The 17,519-nt window shown below is 47.5% G+C and overlaps 1 protein-coding gene across 1 annotated transcript in view; it reads left to right on the forward strand.

Moving 5' to 3' along the window:
• Positions 1 to 17,519, forward strand: part of ppfia2 (PTPRF interacting protein alpha 2) — a gene marked incomplete at its 3' end in the record, with an annotated part of 130,162 nt that overhangs the window by 86,494 nt on the left and 26,149 nt on the right. The window contains exons 4-7 of the mRNA XM_079755738.1: positions 1,667 to 1,831; positions 6,337 to 6,411; positions 13,108 to 13,209; positions 16,596 to 16,820. Of these exons, the coding sequence (XP_079611864.1) occupies positions 1,667 to 1,831; positions 6,337 to 6,411; positions 13,108 to 13,209; positions 16,596 to 16,820 (567 nt within the window). The remainder of the gene's footprint in view (positions 1 to 1,666; positions 1,832 to 6,336; positions 6,412 to 13,107; positions 13,210 to 16,595; positions 16,821 to 17,519) is intronic.

The raw sequence follows: 17,519 nt of genomic DNA on the forward strand, positions 1-17,519 counted from the left end.
GAAAAGCTAACTTTAGCTCCAGGCTAAAGTTAGCTACCCTGCAGTCTGTGGCGTGACCAGGGTCATTAAGTAGAAATAATGTACTGAAAATATAGCCCTCGCCGCCAAACTTACTTTTTCAATTAATTTTAAGTGTGTTTGGGGGAGGGGGGGGGCGCACTGACATGTTTATAGGGGTCATGTGACACCCTGGACCCCCCATGGATACAGCCCGGGCAGCAGTCTGTGGTGTCGCCTGACATCGGTGAGGAGGGATATTATAGGGCTGGTGGTGATTCGTCATCTTCTCTTTGCCGAATGATAATTGGCAGATTCCCGCTGGCGTGCTGCCTGTCTTTGGGCAGACTGTCTTGCAGTGCGTTCTAGCATAACACACACACACACTATCACTCTCTCACTCACACGAACAGGGAGAGGAGGAAAGGAAGGAATTAATTTTCTCCTCCTTGGTTCATTATCACCTTAACACTCTGTTGGCAGCCACCAAACAGGCTCTAATCAAGGCACAATCATGATTTTACTTTCACACCATCATAACTTTGTTTTTCGCATTTTTTTTCCGTCTGAAATTAAAAATATGTTTATTCATATTTTTAACCACCGTTGTGTCTCGGGACGGATCACACCGCCACCCCTCTTCTGGGTTCCCCCTCAGGGTTTGATCCCTCGGGGTTCTTTGTAGTTTCTCTTCACCCCTTTCAAGACTTACAGACTAGAAGGCTTAGGTTGTATCAAACAATGTGGGTCTGTGAGGGACAAATTCATTCAAATTGACTTGACCTTTAGGTCAGGTTGGAGTCCCGACTTGGGTATCAGAGAGATACATGAACTTTGAAGGGTTTAGACCTGAGTTCTGTCTGGGTAGAATCCGGGTTGGAGTCCCAGAATCTGGGTTGGACTCCCAGAGAAAGGACCAAGTTCCTCGGTACCCAGGTCGGGTTGGAGTCCCGACGTGGGTACCAGAGAGACTGTTCATCTGATCTTAAATACATTGCAAAAAGTCTAAAATGCATTTTTTAACCTTGCCTTTGCCTTTATATATCTATTTTACTATTTTTTTATTTTACTTATCTATTATTTTATTTTATTGTAAGACAATGTTTCTATGTGAAGCACTTTGAGTCTGCCTCGTGTATGAAAAGGGCTATATTAATAAAGTTGCCTTGCCTAAAGTTGTGCTGCCTTGACGCCCCTTGCGTGTGTTTGAAAGTGTGCGCCGAGTTTTCCCCGCGTGTCTTCGTTAGGGAAATTCCTAGCACCTTCGTGATTATCACCTGTGTCCATGTTATTGTATTCATGCTTCCTCCCTGAAAACTCAGCTAAACTGCTAATTTAGAAAAATAGATGGATGCTTTTTAAAGGGATGAAGTAGTGAGGTTCTTTCCCTCAGTGGTCGTTTTTTTAAATTGGTTTAAAATGGTTTCTAAAATATTAATAATGATATTATAATATTTATCAATACATACAGATTAATAAATATTAATCTTTATAGCAATGCTCAACGACATTATTGAATATTGCATGTTCCCCTCACATCGTGAGGGAAACATCATTTTGACTGCTTGGGTTTTGACTGCTTAGCAAGCAGTCAAAACGACAACGACCGCAGTTGACAGCACTATTTACATCACCAGTAATGGCCGCCGCTTGTGTCCGTCCCGCATAGCTGCTCCTGGAGCATCTGGAGTGCCTGGTGTCGCGGCACGAGCGGTCCCTGCGGATGACGGTGGTGAAGCGGCAGGCGCAGTCCCCCTCGGGCGTCTCCAGCGAGGTGGAGGTGCTCAAGGCGCTCAAGTCGCTGTTCGAGCACCACAAGGCACTGGACGAGAAGGTAAGAAGGCCGCGGGCGCGTTGAGCCCTAATGGGTCGATTCCTCCCCCCGCAGACTGCATGGGGTCGGCTTAGCGGGTTGCCTTGTAACCTGAAGGTTGCTAGTCCGATCCCCGGATTGCTCAGGAGGAAGAGCGGGTTGCCTTGTAACCGGAAGGTCGCTAGTCCGATCCCCGGATTGCTCAGGAGGAAGAGCGGGTTGCCTTGTAACCGGAAGGTTGCTAGTTCAGTCACCGGAAGGTTGCTAGTTCAATCACCTCGACACCGGAGTGTCGAGGTGTCCCTGAGCAAGGCACCTTCCCCTAACTGCTCCCATACCATTAGATTAGATGAAGTAAGGACAACCAGTACAACAAAATGCAGTTTACTAACCATTAGGGCAATCATTATGAAGTGCTTTTCCTTACAGCAGTGCTTAAATAAAAAATCAAAAGAAATACATAAGACACAGATTGCAAGTCCATTATTAAAGTGCATAGTGTTCTGAGGATTCAGACAGTCCATAGTCCATTAATAGAATGCAGTATGATCATATAAAGTGCATTGTTGAAGTGGATTAATAAAGTGCATAGTGGTCAGAGGTAGTCAGACAGTCCATACTGTTCAACCGAATCGCTTTGGATAAAGGCGTCTGCTAAATGCCCTAAAATGTAATGTAATGAATTCCATACTTATTCTGAGGTTTTAGGAGTTGGACCCACTGAAAAATAATAATAATGAATTGAATATACATAGCGCTTTTTAACCAGGCACACAAAGTGCTCCACATAGAGAGAGAGTGGGGGTTGCGGGGGTTATGACAATTCATCCACTACCAATGTGTAGCTAACTAGCAGACCTACTAACTAACTGGGTGATGCACGGCAGCCTGTATGCGCCAGTATACGCTCACCACACACTGGTGACACAGTGGAGAAGGGAGGAGGGAAAAACTGTCGAATTAGAGACCAGGGGATGATTAAGTGGCCATGTTGGAGTAAGAGCCAGGCTGGGAATCTGGCCAGGATCCAGGGTTGGAACCCTACCTCCAGAGAACCAGCAGGGCAGGCAGAGAGGCACAGGGCTGATGGTCATTCTTTTATCCTCATCGCTTTGGAGAACCGTAGTGCTTAACATAGATAATAGTGTAGTATTAGTAATGGACATTATCAGTTGATGGTAAGATATAAATGTAGATGGATTAACATTAGATGTAGTAACAGAGATTATGAGTTGATGGTAAGATATAAACATAGTTATATTGACATAGATATAACAATCGACATTATCAATTGATGGTAAGATAAAAACATAGATTAACATAGGTTTATCAAGTGATTGTCAAAAACATATATAGATTAACATAGATATAGTAATGGACATTATCAGTTGATGGTGAGATATAAACAGATTGATTAACGTAGATATAGCTATGGACGTTATCAATTGATGGTAAGATATATACATAGATTAACATAGATTTATCAATTGATTGTCAAATATAAACATATATAGATTAACATAGATATAATAATGGACATTATCAGTTGATGGTGAGATATAAACATAGATTGATTAACGTCGATATAGTAATGGACATTATCAATTGATGGTAAGATATAAACATAGATTAATTAACATAGATATAATAATGGACATTATAAATTGATGGTAAGATATAAATAAATTTGGACAAAAGCAATACAGAATTACACATTCCCATAATGAATAGGTCATTTTAAAATGCTTGATTCTAACAGTTATTTAGTAATAACATGAACTGAATGAACAATGAATGTTTTCAAGAACAATGTCAAGGACTACAGAGTACAGATTTTAAATTATTACATTCATGCCTCATGATTTGAAACAAGACATTACGACCGGAGCCCTACAAATACATTACCACTTGTCATTAGAATCCGTTCACAGTGGTAATTGAATCGGTTTGATTTTATTCGGAAATCCCCTACGATAAGTCTCATAACACAAATCAATTTGCTCGTAGCAGAACTGTCAAGGGTCAGTTCTGTAGAGGGGGGGGGGACTTTCATCTGGGCTGCAATTACCCAAGACCACTTCCTCCTGTTGGACAAGCAGCCCTGTAGCTCCGCCTCACAGCAGTTGTCAGTGGTCCGTCGCTACGGCGACGATGACATGGATGAGGGAGAGCGAGCTGTCTGGTTTCCCCGACTCAATGAGGAGGGAGTGGGAAGAGGAAGAGAGATAGGGCAAATTAGACACACACACACACAGACACACACACACACACACACACACTTAAATACATTACAACGCACACACACAAACACACACACAGCGCTGTCGGTGCCTTTTGAAATGATAAGGGCTCCTGTGGACCCAACAGAGACAGAGCCGCAGCTACAAGGCTGAAGCACAGTGTTACTGTGAGGAAGGGGTTACTGTCGAGAGGACTCATCTGTAAGTGCCGCTGAGACACTGGCCCTGATGTACAGACAGCTGAATCCAAGGCGTAAGACGGAGACGTCTCTGTGCCTTAACAAGTATCGGGAGCATAGTGGGAGAGACTAATGAACTCACTCTAATTCACTGATCATCTTGGGGAAAGCGGGATTTGGATAGAGCTTTTCAAGATACTCAAAGACAGTTAATTATAGCAGAGGATTATTTGATTCAATATAAGGTTATCCAAAGAGAGATGGACGGCCCCGCCCAGATTAACGTGTAACGGAACATCCTCTCGCTCGACGTATTAGGCCGTCAAGCTCAAGGAAACGCTTCAGAGGACTCCGCTGATCTGCTTGGCTTGTGAGGGTCATTTTTATCCTTCATCCTTTCACATCAAGTGGAGCACTGTGTGGATTTGAGGGGGGAGGAAGGCAATGATATGTTACAGTAAAGGTTGTTTTACATTGAACGCGATTGTTCTTTGATTGTTCGTCTAAAATAATTACAAATCAATGAGCAGGACATGGCTGAGTTCACGTTTCTTACTTAGTCCTCTTATTGCGTCCATAAAAAACGACATTCACAGACCTATAATTATTGGTATCTGTAATGAATATTGATCATTCATCTTGATAGCATAAGAGCTACAAGCCAATGTTTGCCCTGCAGGACGTGTATAGAGATAGCTTTGATAACATGGCGATTTGCAGTTGTATCACATCAGTTGTGTTTTGGATGACAAATTTTTACTAAAGAGTGATAGCCTATTTTTGTTTTTTGACCTTGGAAGAAAACTCAAAAACGAATGTCTCCAAAACATGGAAGTAGTAGAGTGAATACCCATTGATAATCCCCATATCCACAAACTACAATTCACTACTACACTATTTGACACTTGGATCAAAAAAAAATTGAAACTCCCATTATTATTAAATCCTCTAAATACATCGGATATTCTGTAGAAAGCACGGAGCATAAGCTCGTCCTCAGTAGGCTATAGGTCGAGCGTCGGATCCATCTGTCTTTTTCCTCAGTGCGATTATTGTCGGAAAAATGTTGCGTGTCGACGTCGCGGCTGACAGTAAACAGTTCCGACGCATCGATCTCATTTGGCATCTTTTATTGGCTCTGCGTCTGGTGTAACAGGACCCCCAGCCGGGGGTACTGTAGTAAACATCTGGTGCAGACGGACCTTTGGCCTCTGGTACTGGGGAAATCACCACCAATCCATCTACCATCAGGTCATACGAAGAGACAGGAAATGGCTTCGGGTAATAGTGCACAGTACACGATACCTGCTGAGTGTGGACATGTGGGGTCATATAAAGATGTATATCTTGTGTATCGATGGATGTAGTTATATTTAGCATTCTTTCTACTTAGAAAGGCATTCAATGTTAGCATGTTGCAGTGACTGTGACTGGATGCCTGGCATATCGCATTGACTGCAACTGAATGCCTCGACTCTTCTTACAGTAAACCGGCCAGCACCCCATCACCGATTTAAAATGTTTTGTATGTATGTATGTATGTATGTATGTATGTATGTCAATCATGGCCTCCATTGCGTTCCTGATCATCCCTGGAAGGAGGAATCCCCCACTCTGCATCCCTTCTCAAGATTCCTTCCTTGCTAATTAAAGGGGACATAAAGCTGTTTGAAAATCTGCCCCATATGACATCACTAGTTGGCGTGTCCACCTAGATCTGTGCTGGATAGATGAGCAAAGTTTACTTCAATCCACTGGGTAGGCTGGTAGACTGATCTATCAAGTACAGATCTAGGTGGACTCGCCCACTAGTGATGTCATATGGGGCAGATTTTCAAAACGGCTTGTAAGGCTAATCACACTCACACCTGGTGGTATAATATGTCCCCTTTAAGTTTTTTTCTTGGCCTCTGAGGGGCTTGGGTCGGGGGGTGTCATAAATATACGGCCTGTTAAGCCCTTTGAGACTGTACCTGTGATTAAGGGCTATACAATTTAATTGAATTAAATGACTTTTAATTTAAAATACTTTTTTTTATAAAGGAGTGTGATTGTACGAGAAGAAAGGAAGGAACATTTTACTCAAACGGTCAATTTGTTGTTCCAGGTCCGAGAGCGGCTGAGGGTGTCCCTGGAGAGAGTCTCCGCCTTGGAGGAGGAGCTAACGGCAGCCAATCAGGAGGTAAGAGGCGACGGACAGCCGATCAATCAGGGAGAGACCAGTATACAAATGAGCGATAGTATTTATTGACATTCCAACGTTTGGCGGGTAGACTCCATCAAACGGGTCTTCATCGAACCATGGGTCCGAGGGGTCTGCCCCAGGGCCGAATCCACCATGATGGTGTCTAAATGCTGGTCGGGGGGAACAATGATGGAGTTCCTTTAGCCCTGGAGGACAGCGTCCCCTTCTCCATCAACAGGTGGAGCCTGGTCCCGGAGGGGAAGGTGATGGAGGAAAGCTGCAAAAGGGTTGCAATGAACATTATGTAGACAAGCATGATTGAGCGATTGTCGCTGCGGGCAATTCTTTTTACTTTTTGGGAAATTTAAAGAAAACTGTTTTTATATGAATTGATTTGCACAGCGTCCATCCCAGTATTGTGTCTTTACCTTTGGTTCAGCTGTGTGCGGCGCTATTTTCAAGATGGAGGCGGGATGGAGCTATGAGGTTTAGCCGACGGTTGGAGGATCCAACTGACAGTTTATGAGATTTGGTCAAGAGCAGTTTTTAATACTTAAATATTTGTTAAACCCCTCCAGTTTGGGGAGGGGTAGTGATGAAAGGATGAAATCACTAGACATGGATAATCAATCAAATGGTAGATAAAGAACTTAAAGATCTCCTATTATACTACTTTTGGTAGTTTGCTACTACTGGTCTTAATTTCTTATTAATCCGATAGAGCAACCTGACACGAATCCCAGCACAAAAAACGATGTAGATTTTCGGGAAACTCTTCCTCTCATCCGGGCGCTTTCAGCATTCTCTGTCAACACTCGGCTTCGTCCTTCTCCGCCCTCTCGCCCCCTTCCTGCCAACCCCACTCCATTGTGATTGGTTACCTTCCGGAAGAGCATGTTGCAGCATTACCATACATGGAAAATCCGGATTGTTCTACGTAGATTAATCCCGGAGGTTTAAACAAGTGAATGGCGACCGGCGTCCCTAGTGTTTAGCGGTCCGTACAGCCACCCCAGACGGTCAACGGGGAATACGTCTAAATGCATGTACGTCATTATTTGACACTTTAGTATGGTCAAACATGACTGTAACTCATTACAACAACGTTTGTAGGTCATAAAAGCCGAAAAAGCACAATAGATGCTCTTTAATAGAAGAGTCTCGACCACACATGCCGATGTCCTCTGACACAGAACACTGACTTTTCAAGGGATTTTCAAGGGCTTCGTTGAGGCTTTGTTTGGCCGGTTATAAACGCTTGGTAGCAGTGTGCTTGGGCCCTTATCGTCAAGGGCCCCTTAACGACTGAGGAAGGGCCACTCTGGGTGTCTGTTGTCCCCCTGCCCTTGCGTTTGAGGAAGGGGAACCCCTCAGGTGAAGTTCTGCACTACCTGCCGTCCAGTCAAGGGGACAAGAAGGGTTAAAGTCCGGGAGGGAGAGAGAGGGGGAGCGGGGGGAGGGAGGGAGGGAGAGAGAGGAGGAGCAGGGAGGGAGGGAGAGAGGGAGGGAGAGTGAAAGAGAAAGAGGAGGAGGGAGAGGGAGGGGGGGGAGAGAGAGGAGGAGGAGGGAGAGGGAGGGAGGGAGGGAGGGAGAGTGAAAGACAGAGAGGAGGAGGGAGAGGAGGAGGAGGGAGAGAGGGAGGGAGGGAGAGTGAAAGAGAGAGAGGAGGAGGGAGAGGGGGAGGGGGGGAGAGAGGAGGAGGAGGAGGAGGGAGAGAGAGGGAAGAGGGAGAGTGAAAGAGAGAGAGGAGGAGGAGGAGGAGGAGGGAGAGAGAGAGAGTGAGGGAGAGAGAGGAGGAGCAGGGAGGGAGGGAGAGAGGGAGGGAGAGTGAAAGAGAGAGAGGAGGAGGGAGAGGGGGAGGAGGGAGAAAGGGGGAGGGAGAGAGAGGAGGAGGAGGGGGGAGGGAGGGAGAGAGAGGAGGAGAGGGAGGGAGAGTGAAAGAGAGAGGGGGAGGGAGAGAGAGGAGGAGGGAGAGAGAGGAGGAGAGAGGGAGGGAGAGTGAAAGAGAGAGGGGGAGGGAGAGAGAGGAGGAGGGAAAGAGAGGAGGAGGATGAGGGAGAGAGGAGAAGGGAGAGGGGTAGGGAGGGAGAGAGTGGAGGAGGATGAGGGAGAGAGAGGGAGGGAGGGGGAGGGAAGGAAAGAGAGAAAGACATAAAAATAGACTACATTTTGATAGAATGCATCCTTATAATGCAAAATCTCGCAGCCCGAATTTCTCACAGTCGGATGACAATGGAGGGTATAGAGAAGAGGAGGCAGAGGAGAGGATAAAGACAGAGTACAGGAATAAATGATGGGTAACAAAAGCCGAATGTGTGTCTGGGGAGGGGAGAGTGTGGCATGGGGAGACTTTTTATTTGAAAGCACATTTTACAAGGTCAGGAGGAGGGGAGCCGGCCAAGATGTTTTTTAACATTACTTTTTCCCAAACTGCAAGTTACCTGTTGTTTCTGTTATAGTCATTAAAGAGGAGCTTCTATTCTTAGTGACATTCAGTAAAGTCAGATAAAGGACATTAAAGAGGTGAAAGGGTTTGGATGTCTTGCTCAGCCTACTTGAATACAGGCGGCAGACATTGTGGTATCGAACCCAGAATCTTTAGGCTGGGTGTCTAAGATTGTCTTTACTATACAGTCATGTCTGCCATTTCACCTTTTACTCGGGCCAGGTAGTTGAACCTGTAATACAACGCCTGGTTTTAATTGCAGCGTGCGTCCATGCAGTCTTTGACGGTGTTGGTGTTTCTTCGTCAGATATTCCCGGCTTATCCCCCCCCAACAAGGTTAAATAGAAGCGTTCTAGGCTCAGTGGTTAACATTCCAGTTAGCATTTTGTTAGCCGTGTGCTACACTGAACGAGGGAATAATTGGACCTCCGGGCTAGGAAAGAGTGTTACAACTGGACCCCAGCCAGACAACAATGGCCACAGTTCATCAGCCCCTGGCTAAGAGGGCCATTACGGACTTCTGGTTGCCAAGCAACTCAGCAGAACACTAATTGATTTGTATTTTTTGTTTTTCGGTTTCATTCTTGAGGTTCTGCTCCAGGCTTTGGTAATCTTTTACGACTAGTGCTGTAGCTGAACTTTGCCAGAGTCCGATGGATTGTAGGAGTTCTCCCCACAGCGAGTGGATGTTAAGCCACATAGGTCAAATGGCTGCATTATAAATATGTGTAAAGAAACAGTGTTGGTTGAAAAAAGAAAAACATGTTTGATTAGGGGTGCGCTTGTGAGGTGACTTATAGATGGAAGTCCCGTCAGAGTACCGAATCCTCCGAGGGTCCCAGCTCGACGTTCTGTTTTGTTTTCTTCTGCTCTTAATCTCAACGGGTAGCTCTCGCTTCTCCCTGTCAAGGGATCTCCCTCTGTGTCGAGAGCGGAGCAGTTCACAAAGGAACAAAGTGGTGAAGAAGAGACGTGGATCTCATCGAGGCCAGGCAAATCCCGTGTTCGTTTTGATGTGTCTGCTCTGGCATGTCAGAGATACAGAAGAGCAAAGGATCTTAATGGCGCCCCTAGATGTTCGAGAAACTTCTCTACCGAGACGTTCACACACACATACATCCTTATCCCAGCCACACCCCAACCTACAACCCTCTGTTCACCTCTCTTGCTCCTTCTCCTCCTCCGCCCTCCGGAAAATCACTCTCTCAATCCACGATGAAGGTGTCTGGGCGAGACAGCAAATAAATCACAGGGGCCCAGCCTTTTGGAAGTCCCCCCTCCGCCTTTTCATTCCTTCAACCCCATTGAACCCTGAGCAACACGCTCTCTCCCCTCTCCTCTCTCTCCCCTCTCCTTTCTCTTCCTCTCCTCTCTCTCCCCTCTCCTTTCTCTTCCTCTCCTCTCTTCCCTCTCCTCTCGTCGTCTCCTCTCTCTCTTTTCTCTCGTCTCCCCTCTTCTCTCCTCTTCCCCTCTCCTCTCCTCTCCTCTCTCCCTCTCTCTCTCGCTCCTCTCTCTCCCTCTTTCCCTCTCCTCTCCCTCTCTCCTCTCCCTTCTCCTCTCCGTCTCTCCTCTCTCTCTCTCTCCCTTTCCTCTCCCCTCTCTGTGACCCATATGCCAGTCAGTCAGCCTCTGTTGGTAGGGGGGGATGGACGGCCGGGAACGGCAACATCAGAAGAAAAACGAGAGGCCTTGTTCGCCTCGTATCTGGGGGAAACATCAGCCTCCTCTAATTTGAGAACGGAGGAGGGCGTGAACGCACGTGTCACTTCCTGTTCGGCATCCCGACTGGTTTGCATCACGGGGGGGAGAGATCTTTGTTTGCCTTTGATCTCGCGGCTGGGGAGTTAACAGATGGATCTCTGTGTGAAAAAGCCGGAAGAAAGCCTTATTTGGGTGATTCACCCCTACCGCGGGCTGGTTCAGAGGGAAACGGATGGAAAACCAGGCGATGCAGAAACCGTTAGAAAGCCTTCCAGCTGTACGTCCTGAAAAGGGTGTCTGTGGCGTGTCTGTCAGGTCGTGTCTCGGAATTACACATCTAATAACGTCTAGCGCTTCCAGTTTCACACTATTAAGCTGTAATTAAAATGGGAGTTATGATTCGGGCAAGTCGGGGCTCGCTTTTTGGATGTGGGAGTGTCTTTTTATGGACAGTAAAATTAAGATGGGTTGGAGAATGGGTGGAAACACATGAATCAGAGGACCACAGCGCGGCATGGGGCTCAGGAGGTAGAGCGGGTTGGCTGGTAACCGGAAGGTTCCTAGTTCGATCCCAGGCTCGTCCTAGCGTGTCGAGGTGTCCCTGAGCGAGACACCTAGCCCCAACTGCTCCCGACGAGCTGTCTGTTGCCTTGCGTGGTTGACACCGCCATCGGTGTGTGAATATTTGCATGATTGGGTGAATGTTGGGCAATATTGTAAAGTGCTTTGAGTGGCCACTGGTTAGAAAAGCGCTGTATAAATGCAGTCCATTTACCATTTACCACAGGTCAGAAGTTAAATCAGGCAGGCCTGGAAGACCTGGTTTAGTTGTTTAGCTCCGTAGGGTGCTGCATCTGTGCACAGTCCTACACGTGCACACACAGTCCTACACGTGCACACACACAGTCCTACACGTGCACACACACAGTCCTACACGTGCTGACACACACCTCATCCTGGCTGTCCAAGAATACGGGATCCGGCAATTTGGACGATCGCAGCTTTCATCCCCTGTCTTGTTGTTTTCTCCCACGGAAGCATCTACGCCCTAATCAAACGCTGTGTTGCCGTGGCGACGCTAATTACGGATGCCTATGCGCCGGCGTTATCACCGCACGCCACACGCCTCAGGTGATGGAGGAGAGAGGGGGTGTCGGAGAGGCGGTGGTTATACTGAGCTTGTGTCCGCGCACGTGGGCTTCTGATGCAGGAATGTAATTTTCCTGGTACTGGGAAGGTCGGGAGTCGACACGAAGGGCGCGGCCCCCTGGAGGGCCACAAGAGGGCGCTAAGTGGCCCTCAGCGGACGCAGGCCGGGAATCTTGGATGGTGCTCAAAACACCCAGTGCTAAACCCATTCTATATAGCTAGCTTCACAGGTACAAATGATTCCTTTTGACTTTATTTTATCATCCTGATTTTGATTTGAGTTCACCTGGACTCTGCAACCCCCCTACCCACACCCATCTTACGCACTTATTGTATGTTGTACGTCCTTGCACATAAAAATAGTGCTTAGCATTGTGTAGCGTCTTATCCTGGCTATCTTTGTTGTATACGGGAATGGGTTAAACTAGCGATTTTAAGTGCTTTGCACTTGTTTCTATGAACGTCCTTACTGTACTGACGGCGATATATTGTTTCTCTTTCTTCTGACAAATGTACTCATTGTATGTCGTTTCGGATGTAAGCCTATGCTAAATGCCCTAAACGTAAAAATGCAAATGCGTTAATATCAAATGCTGTGTTCATGGACGGCTCGGAGCAAGGTTGCACAACATGCGGCAAACTTCTTTAAACTCTATCGCCTTGACTTAAAGACATACAGGAATAAGATGTGGTGCTAGGTATGTTAAGCATGGACTTGAAAACGTACAAGATGTACAAGCAACGGACAGATGTGACGTCATGTGAACAGCTTGTGGCGCCAGCTCTGCTTGTTTAATGACGTGGTTAAACGCTGGGGGTCTTGCAAGTAGGATTGTATTTCGAACCTGAGGTGGGGGGGGGGGGCGGGCGGTAAATGAGATGGATGCTGCGAGCAGCAATGGTGCGTGATACACTAGTTTGTTGTTCATAAAAACCAAGTAATGTCAACGCTCACTAAACACACATTAAGGAGGCTGAAACCCAATAAGAGAAGAGGGATGGCGAGATGAGTCTGTTGATCACGGAGGAGGGAGCGGATTCACTCATCCCACCAGCAGCACTGCAGTGCAGAACCAATATAGAAACGTGGAAGTGGAAAAGCATAACTTTTTTAAATAATTTGCTTCTCTGTAGAATATACATGGGACCTGGTTTTACAAAAGATGCATGTACAAAAGAAAGATGGATGCAAATATTATTTTACTAACCCAATACATATACCTGTTGGCTAATGATTATTGTCTGTATTTTTATTTTAATATATATATATATATATATATATATATATATATATATATATATATATATATATATATATATATATATATCTTGGTCTAGGCTTAGATATAGATTTACCACTCGGTTCAGGTCCTGATTCTGCTGTTGTCCTCTCTCAGATCGTGGCCTTACGGGAGCAGAACGCCCACATCCAGAGGAAGGTAGCATCTGGGGACGGGGATGACATCCTGGATGAAGCTCAGCTGAAGAAGCATGGAAAGGTGGGTCTCATCCTCCTCCAGCGCCTCCATTTTGGCCATCATCCTCTCCCCCCTTCACCTCATCCTGTTCTCCTTCTCCTATTCCCCGTCTCCTCCTCCTCCTTCTGTTCCCCATCCTCTCCCCTCTTCTCCTCCTCCTCCTCCTCCTCCTCCTCCTCCTCCTCCTCCTCCTCTTCCCCCAGTCCCCTTCTGCTGCTCCTCCTCCTCCTACTGGTCTTCATCCTCTTCCTCTTCCTCAATTCTCCCCCCCTGATCAACATCTAACTGTGTTTCCCAACCTCTGTGTCGGGGCCCCTCGTGGGCCTGGCTGATACGCCTGTGAGGGCCGCAGCAGTGGGCTGACCTTGCAGCAGAGGTTTTGAAGGCCTTAAACGAGGTCACAGTCCAAACAGGGTCTACACTCCACTGGTTTGACACATCTCGGCCGTACAGCGGTATCCATCTGACTCAGTGCTTAGCATAGAGTTAGCCTATAGCTTTAGATCAGTGACTCGGCCATCAATAATGAAAAGCCTCCCTCTCCGTCGCGTTCGGTGTAAACCCCCAAAAGCATTACTAGGTCAAACATGCAGACAGCGTTGTCTACGTCTCCGGATGGCTACCGCTCACCGGATCAATTGGAACAATGCTGGCATAAGGACAGGGAGAGAGAGAAGAGAGGAGACACCGAGGGACAGGCTGCCAAGGAGACCGCTAATCCAGTGGGTTGGGTTGTTCTAAGCTAAGTGATGATCACCCCCCCGCCCCTCGACAGACAGACAGACAGACAGACAGACAGACAGACAGACAGACAGACAGACAGACAGACAGACAGACAGACAGACAGACAGACAGACAGACAGACAGACAGACAGACAGACAGACAGACAGACAGACAGAGACTGTGTCAAGTGACTAGCTTGCGAATAGCAATGCTGAGCTATGTTTCCTGTAGATGCTAATGTGCGTCTTTGTGTTCAGCGATACCTCGGCTTCCTTTGCCTCAGCGAGTTGCCGTGCGCTCACAGTCGCGAACACCTTGATGAGACGGGAGGACGCACAGCGCAAGAACCCGATGGAGCGATTGAGGTGTCACTCCAATAAAGGGGCGGGACAGTACCGGGTCTTTTCTGGGGGAAACACACGCACAAAGTCAGCGGGGGGTCCTGCCTGCTGGGAGCACCACGCTCTTTGGCTGATTGGATAGAAGATGAAATGCACACACACACGCACGACGCGCGCACGCGCGCACGCACGCTCTCTCTCTCTTCTGCTCTCTCTCACTCCCTCACTCATCCACTGTACTGGCTAACCGATCAATGGGTGTTTTTGTTTTGCTGGTGTCGGTCATGTGACCGTGGCCGACGGAGCCTGTGAAAGACAGGAAGAAAGAAAGATGGTCATAATGAGTTCATCAAATAGTTGACTCTTTTACCCAAATAATCGTGCAACATCAATAGCCGACAGCCGGCTAGATGGCAAGGATTTGTTGGGTCATTCAGGCAGTCGATTGCTTATCATATATATAATGTAGCATAAGCATGCTGGTCAACTGGAAGCCCGTCTGTATTCTGCATGCCCCACCTAGCGACCGCTTTGAAGAACGCAAAGAGGAAAACCGAGGGAGAGAGAGGGAGTGAGAGAGAGAGGGAGAGGGAGAGGTGGACGTTGCGCTACACAGACCGTAAGGCAGCGAGTGTCAGCCTGAACTCAGGGATGCACCTGTCTGAGCCGGCTAAGGCTGCTGCTCTGAATTATGCATCGCCGGAGCTCCCCCGACTGAACATGAGAATCCAGGAGGCCTCGCAAGTCTGCCATCATTACTTTCATTTTTTTAACAAGTCTGCACTGTCGGGAGGTGCTTGAAACACATTCTTCTGGTCCAAGTCTACCTTTCCTAGTCTAAATCTAGGGTGGCCGAAGCATAGACGAATCCAAGGAAGTACCAGTCGTAAACATTTTTATGTTTACCTTGACCTTCTATGCGCTTTTGACAAAGGAGGTCTAGGACTTCAGGCGGTTAACACGTTTTTTTTTGAGGTCTCAATAACTTTAAAAATGCCATCCATATAAGGCACCTGCCTCTGTAACTTGGGGCCATTGCCTCACGTCGTCAAACCAACTGCCTGTGCTGCTGACACTGACTTGAGTCGCTAAGTCTCGCCACAGCAGTAATGACAGCTGCTACAAGATGGTGAAACACACAAAGCTGTCGCAGGATTCGTATACACCTGTGATTTATATTAGTACAACACACACTAAGGTGTTTTTGGTCGGCAAGATTTGAGAGTTGACGAAGTTGGAGAAAGACAAACGACCCGAACAGATGTACTCGCAGATAATTTCGCTCAAAGACAGCTGCTACGGCGATAGCTATTTCTAACAGGTTACACTCTACTATTTTTAATTTCTAAAGATATGGACGAAGGCAGGGCTTCCACTTTGTCTATGAAAAGCGATAGTAAGTAAGCAGGTCAATAAGTCCGCTCACAACCCTGTGTCATTCGCAGCTAAAAGCGATGAATCCCTAAATAACCTAATCACATTCCTATTCAGTGAGCAGCGGCGGCGGAACTAACATTTTATGTAAGCGAGAGAGGGCGAGAGGGAGAGAGCTCACTGCTTTGTAATGAGAACAGCTTATTTTGGAGGCTCCGGTATTCAAATCAGCGGGGTAGTTTAGTGTGGCTCCCGACTGCACGGCTCTGATGAACCATTGATCACAGGCAGGGCGTGGGTGGGGGGTGATGAACTATTTAGTCTACGGGACTCAACTCGCTCAGCAGGGAGCCTAGACAGAAGAGGAAGCACATGTTTTGTTTTATCCAGCTAACCGACCGGCCAAGCTTGGGCTTACAGACCTCAAACTCCCTGGTAGGGGTCCAGTGGAACTTCAAGTATTTAGTCAGTTAAAAAGCATATATTTATAATATTATAGTTTAAATATTTATATAAAAATGCAAAATGTATCATATGTCGATGGAAGAACCATCTATACTTTTCCCCTGTCTCAGGCACTCTCCTTGTTAAATTTTAAATCACATCACCACCACCCCCACCCCTCCCTCCCCTCTCCTTTGTCTTCCTCTCCTCTCTCCTCTCTGCCTTCTCCTCTCTTCGTCTCCTCTCTCTCTTTTCTCTCCTCTTCCTCTCTCCTCTCCTCCCATCCCCTCTTTCCTCCCCTCTCCTCCCCCCCTCCCTCTCCTCCCCTCCCTCCCCTCTCCTCCCCCCCTCCCTCTCCTCCCCTCCCCTCCCCTCCCCTCCCCTCCCCTCCCCTCTCCTCCCCCCCCTCCTCCTCTCCCCCCTCCCTCTCCTCCCTCCCTCCCCTCTCCCCTCTCCCCTCTCCCCTCTCCCCTCCCCTCTCCTCCCTCCCCTCCCCTCTCCCCTCCTCTCCCTTGTCCCCTCAGCATCGTCTGTCCAACGGCTCCCTGGACTCGGGCCACGAGGCCAGCCAGGTGGCGGAGCTCCAGGAGCTGCTGGAGAAGCAGAACTACGAGCTGGCCCAGATGAAGGAGCGCATGTCCCTGCTTTCGTCGCGCGTCTCGGAGGTGGAGCTGGAGCTGGAGACGGCCCGCAAGGACCTCATCAAGTCGGAGGAGATGAACCACAAGTACCAGCGGGACATCAAAGAGGTGGGGCTAGGGAAGACGCTCAGTCACTCACTCACTCAGTCACTCACTCACTCAGTCACTCACTCACTCAGCCACTTAGTCACTCGCTCACTCACTCACAGATACTCACTCTCACTCGGTTACTCTCTCACACACGCACGCACGCACGCACACTCCCAGTCACTCTCTCACACACATACTCACTCACTCAGTCACACACACACACACACACACACACACACTGTACAAGTGTTTGTACACTAGCAGAGGGAGCGATGTGTTGTGGTCAGGTCAGTGGTCATGCCATCTTGGCACGGTCGTATGTGTGTGTGTGTGCTTGTGTGTGTCTTGATTGACTGATGGAAAGAGAGGGAGATGCGAGTGCAAGCTCACATGAACCCCAGCTGAAAGGACTATTGATTGCTGCAGTCAGAGGCAACTGATTGGGCCCTGTGTTGTGTGTGTGTGTGTGTGTGTGTATGTGTGTACTCTATATCCCTATTTGTATTTTTGTGTTAATGTGTGCATGCTTTTATGTTATATTCTGTGGGCACGTGTGCATGCATGACTTCATGAGAATGCACCCTGTGTGTGTTTCGTGTGTGTGTGTGTGTGTGTGTGTGTGTGTGTGTGTGTACTGTCTATACATATTTTTATTTTTGGTTAAATGTGTGCATGCATGAGTTCATGAGAATGCACTTTTGGTGTGTGTGTGTGTGT

The sequence above is a fragment of the Pollachius pollachius genome, assembly GCF_949987615.1.
Source record: "Pollachius pollachius genome assembly, chromosome: 18".
Taxonomy (NCBI): domain Eukaryota; kingdom Metazoa; phylum Chordata; class Actinopteri; order Gadiformes; family Gadidae; genus Pollachius; species Pollachius pollachius.